Source organism: Myotis davidii, unplaced genomic scaffold (genome assembly GCF_000327345.1).
Source record: "Myotis davidii unplaced genomic scaffold, ASM32734v1 scaffold167, whole genome shotgun sequence".
Lineage (NCBI taxonomy): Eukaryota > Metazoa > Chordata > Mammalia > Chiroptera > Vespertilionidae > Myotis > Myotis davidii.
Window position 1 is genome coordinate 3201424 of NW_006300048.1, and position 5597 is coordinate 3207020.

At 45.5% G+C, this 5597-nt stretch overlaps 1 protein-coding gene across 1 annotated transcript in view; it reads right to left on the reverse strand.

Moving 5' to 3' along the window:
* Positions 1–313, reverse strand: part of MRPS18A (mitochondrial ribosomal protein S18A) — an 18301-nt gene extending 17988 nt beyond the window's left edge. The window contains exon 1 of the mRNA XM_006776390.2: positions 158–313. Within this exon, the coding sequence (XP_006776453.1) occupies positions 158–269 (112 nt within the window). The 5' untranslated portion in view covers positions 270–313. The remainder of the gene's footprint in view (positions 1–157) is intronic.
* Between the last annotated feature and the right edge of the window lie 5284 nt (positions 314–5597).

Consider the following 5597-nt stretch of genomic DNA (forward strand, 5'->3'; position numbering starts at 1 on the left):
CACCCGGGGCTGGAAGGGGCTTTCTGGCGCCCTGGGAGCGTCAGCATCTCCGCCGTCAGGGAACCGCGCGAAGGGGAGGAGGGGGCGGCGGCCGGAGGAAGCAGCCCTCGTCGCGCTCCTCTTCCGCTCCGGGAAGTCGCCGGGAACCGGGACTCACCTTCCCTGAACCCGCGATCCGGAGGCCGAGCCCAGCTGGTCGCGGCAGGGCCTGCCAGAAGCCCTCGGAACAGCCTCCCACAACCGGACACCAGGGAACTGAGGGTCGCCATCTTGAGGACCCACGATGACCTCTTGGGCACTTCCGCTTCCGGAACGGCGCACGCGCAGCCGCCGTTGTGGGCGGGAGCGGTGCAGGTGGTGGGCTTCTCGCTCTGTTACCCCCGTCACTTCCTTTCTGCTCACCTTTCTCGCTTTGGGCCAAGGGCGGAGGCCTCTGTGTCCAGGCTGTGCTTCAGTCCGCGGAATGGGGGAGGGCTGCTAGCTGCTGCCTGCCAGTCCCTGAGGCCTTTCGTTCCCTGGCAGGCTTCCTCGCTGCAGTCACACGCACTGCTCCTGCATCCCGAAAGCTTTTCCTTCTCTGCAAGTCTGATGTGGATTTTCAGCTTCTTGTGGCTGGAGCCAGGCCTGTTCAGGAGAGTTGAGACGGTTAGGAGCTCTGGTTGTGGAGCAGCAGGTCTCAGGCAAACCTAGGATAGAATTAATGTACCCCCCCCACCCCCCCATCTTCCATTCGCATCTTTGGCCAAGGCCTTTGCACAGCTGTTTTCCTCCATCTGCTCTTTGCCTACCTGGCAAACTCCTACTTATTTCTCAGAACGCAGCTCAAACTTCCCTTCCACAGTGGAGTCTTCCTTGAAAACCTCCCTGTTACCGTTTCTCAGCACCAGATACCTCTCCATCTTAGTACGTGGCATAACTGCAGGTTTACATTTGCTTGTGTGGTATATGTTCCCCCATGAGACTGTGTGCTCCATGAAGGCAAGGACATGGTTTATTGTTGACTCTCCTGATCTCCAGCACATAGCAGGGTGCCTGACACATAATGAGTGCAATATGTGGCCAAAAAGGGGCCACATTCTAACCTGACTAACTCAGGGAAGGCCTGCGTGGTGGCCTTGCAAACGCAGAGACTTAGAGTAACCACAAAGGATGGTCTAAAATGAAAACTTTTTAAATTAAAAAGCAGTTTATAATAGTCATGGCCTATGCTGGTATTTCCCCTGACAAAGATCAACTTTGATCTTAACTAAGCCTATTGCCTTTTTGCATCTAAGATAACATACCTTTGTAACTTCCTCTTTTCTGGACCCCTCAGGGCACAACTAATGCACCAGAGCAGGGACCACAGATTCCCTCATTGTTATCTGTTAATTGTTGACTGTTAACTATCCTGTACCCACCTATGTAAAAGAAGCATGTGTCTATCATTTTTATCCAATCCCAGAGGATCATGCCCCCACCCCCCAGCTTTGCTTTCTCCCATCTCCCTAATATATCATCAATGGATTTCATGTAATCCACTGATGTCTCCTCCTTTGATTTTAATTTATAAAACAAGGTGGAACACTGCCATTCTCCAGAGCATTATCTTATTTCGTTGAGATTCTGCTTCCTGGCAATTGTGAACAGTTTGGCTCAAATAAACTCACAAAAAATTCTTTACAGGTTTGAATGTTTATTTATTTATTTTTAATATATTTATTGATTTCAGAGAAGAAGGGAGAGGGAGCGAGAGATAGACACATCAATGATGAAAGAGAGTCATTGGCTACCTCCAGCATTCCCCCACTGGGGATCGAGCCTGCAACCTGGACACGTGCCCTGACTGGGAATTGAACCATGACCTCCTGGTTCATAGGTCAATGCTCAACCACTGAGCCACACCAGTCGGTTGGTTTGAATGTTTCTTACATTAACAAATATATATTTGTTAAATGAATGTAGAATCTATTTTCTAGGGTGATTGTGAAGATTAGGTGAGATAAAACATAAGTGCACAATAAACATAAGCTAATGGAGATGGCCTTTGTGCTACATTTCACAAGTTTGATGTACTTGCTTAATAAGGAAGTATATTGTATTGAGGAGACCAAAGCTAGGTAATAGGGGTGGGACCATGGGGGTGGAGCTAGTAGAATAAGGGAACCCAATTGGGTGAAATTACTAGGACAACCCAACTGGGAGGGGAAGGAAGGACACGAGTGGGAGACATGAACTTTAAAATGTCTGGATATTGCCAAGATAGGCAGCTTGCAGATAACCAATCACAAGGTAGTAAAGCATAAAAACCAATCCCAAGGATGTTGCTAAGACAAAATTATTTGAAAAGACCAATCAGGAACTAGCAAGGCTGGTTCAGAGGGTCCTTTGGATGCCAGCAATCATGTCACCCAAGTAGGATTCGGAGGTAAGCCCAGGACGAGCTGCCACTGCCTACTGCTCTCCAAGTAGCAAACTTGGGGTGACCGAAGCCAAGGCAATGGCTCCTCTTCCCCATGGAACCCTCCTGGGTTTCAGCACCAAATGTTAGGGTCACCGAAGGAGGAACACACGAGGCCAAAGTGGTAAGGGAGTATAAAGTTATTAGGTCATTTGGATACCAGATGGGCTAAGCCTCAAAAATGGTGCCAGCATCCCAGGACAGGGAATCAGAGGTTTTAAAGGACTCTCGGCGGGCCTTTTCTGGGTGGAGAATTCTCTGGGCGGGTCTGGATCCTGGGAAGGTCCAGAGGGGAAATGGTCTTAGCAAGTGGAATGTGGTCTTAGCAAAAGGGAATGTCGGTTGTGAAGTGGTCTAAAGGTCAGTTTCTAAGGGAGGGGTATCAATTCAATTATTCAATCAGACCTAACAAACTTCTCTCATGAATATATCCAGGAGTGGAACTATTGGGCTATAGTGTACGTATATACTCAGCTTTAGTAGATCCTGCCAAACTGATTTCCACAGCAATTGCACCAGTTTATTCTGGTACCATCTGTATAGGAGAGTTCCAGTTGCTCTACATCCTTATCAATATTTTTTGTACTTTTTATCTTGATCATTCTGGTGAATGTGTATAGGCTCTCATTGTATATTTAATTTATGTTTCTCTTATGGCTAATAGATGTGAATCAGTTTATGAGCCATTACATATCCTCATTTTAAAATGTTTGTTCAAGTCTTTGGCCCATTTTATATTGGGTTGCCTGTCTTTCTCTTATTGATTTCTAGAGGTTCTTTATATATTCTGGATACTTGTCCTTTGTTGGATATCTGTGCTACAAATGTTGTCTCCCTCTCTGGGGATAGCCTTTTCATTCATCTGTAGTATATTTTTTTGATAAGCAGTATTTTAAGTTTTGATATAGTGCAATTTATAAGGTTTTCTCCTTCATGGTTGGTATTTTTGTTTTTTTATTTAAATATTTTTCTCCTTCAAGCTCATGAAGATGTTCTTCTGTTTTCTTCCAAAGACTTTATTGTTTTACCTCTCATATTAGATCTAAACTCATCTAGAATTGTTTTATTATGTGGCCTGAGATTGGGATTAAGATTCTTTTATTTTCTTTAGAGATATCTGACTGACACAGCATCATTTATTAAAAATACTAGAAGCCCGGTGTACAAATTCGAGCACGGGTAGGGGCCAGTTGGCTGGCCCCAGATTGGGGTGGTGGGGAATGATTGGGGGTGGAGCCGGTGCAGGGGAGGGGCTGTGGGTGGTTGGCCGGCTGGCCCCACCCCCTGGTCCAACTCCCTGTCAAACTCCCAGTTGAGGGGACAATTTGCATATTAGCCTTTTATTACATAGGATTATATTTTCTGCCTGGCTGGTATGGTTCAGTGGCTGAGCATCAACCTATGAACCAGGAGGTCATGGTTTGATTCCTAGTCAGGGCACATGCCCCAGTTGTGCTCTCAATCCCCAGTGTGGGGCATGCAGGAGGCAACCAATCAACGCTTCTCTCTCATTATTGATGTTTCTATCTCTCTCTCCCTTTTCTTATGTCTCTGAAATCAATAAAAATATATTAAAAAATATACTTCCCCCCATTGCTTTTTATCTGGTGTGGATCTGTTTCTGTAGTTTCTATTTGGTTCCATTGGCCCTTTAGCACCATTTTTAATGGCTATATACTATTTCATGGTCTGGAAGTGCCATAACTTATTCAACCAATCCCCAAATGCTAGGCATTTAGATTTCCTTTAATTTGAATGTATTTTCTAAGATCTATCTTCCTATTCCAAAAATAGTATCTTCTATTTCATACCCTTCTCTCCAGTTGGGTATGTTGTACATTTTTGAAAAATATAACTGCTGTAGAATAAAAGGGAGTGAGAGCTCTTTTCTGCGGGCTGCAAATGGTAGCTGCCACCCAATTGAAGAGCATTTCCTTTTTTTTTTTTTTAAATTATTTATTAGAGAGAGAGAGAGAGAGAGAGAGAGAGAACATGATTTGTTGTTCCACTTATATATGCATTCCTTGGTTGATTCTTGTATGTGCCCTGACTGGGGATCAAGTCCACAACCTTGGTGTATGGGGACGATGCTCTGATCAACGGAGCTCCCTGGTCAGGGTGAAGTTTTAAGAGCCAGAGTTTCTGGGGCTGTTGGCAGAGTCACTCTCCTGCATGTGAAGAATTATTTCCAGTTCCAGTATCGATTCTGGAACGTGAAGAGCAGCAATGACACTGTATACACATCTATGAGAGAAGGGAGGCTAATGAGCACTTCTTATCCTGACAAAATCTTCTTTCTACCCCATCTCCTGAGGAGTCCAGCCCCCTTGTTTCCACACATTTCTTTTTTTCCTCGACCTCTGGACCTCCTCCTCCTCCTCCAATTTTAGCTCGCAACTCAAAGCAAAAAATCGTCCAAGAGGTGACTCGTATCTCGAAAAACTCGTTAGTCAGGACACTCGTAAGTCAAGGTCCCACTGTATTTTTATTGATTTCAGAGAGAAAGGGAGAGGGAGATAGAAACATCAGTGATGAGAGAGAATCATTGATGGGCTGCCTCCTGAACACCCCATACTGGGGATCGAGCCACAATTTGGGCATGTGCCCTGACCGGCAATCAAACTGTGACCTCCTGGTTCATAGGTCGATGCTCAACCACTGAGTCACGACAGCTGGGCCTGGACCCTATTCTTAAATTGGGAAGTAAGGCAAGTTTCAAGTAACCTGTCCAAGTGAAGATATTCAGGGTAACGTTCACAAGAGACAAATCCAGAAATGTTTATTTTGCCAAGACAAACTTAAAACTCCCAGCAGAAATGATCTGGTCTAGTGAATCGCTTCCTTTTTTTTTTTTTTTTTTAAAAAAAAATATGTGTTTTTTGATTTTTAGAGAGAGAGAGGAAAGAAGCAGGAGAGAGAGAGAAACATCAATGATGAGAGAGAATCATTGATTGGCTGCCTCCTGCACACCCCACACTGGGGATCGAGCCTGCAACCCACTTCCGGCCAACAGGACAGCCTGCTCAGGCTAGAGCGAAGGCAAGAGTTAGGAGGCCATGGGCGGGTCAGCCTGTCTATGGCTTCGGGGCTGAGGAAGTTTTGGTCCCAGCTGTGGATGAGTGTGCTCTTCCAGCCTTCCTCCCACCTCGCCTAGGAA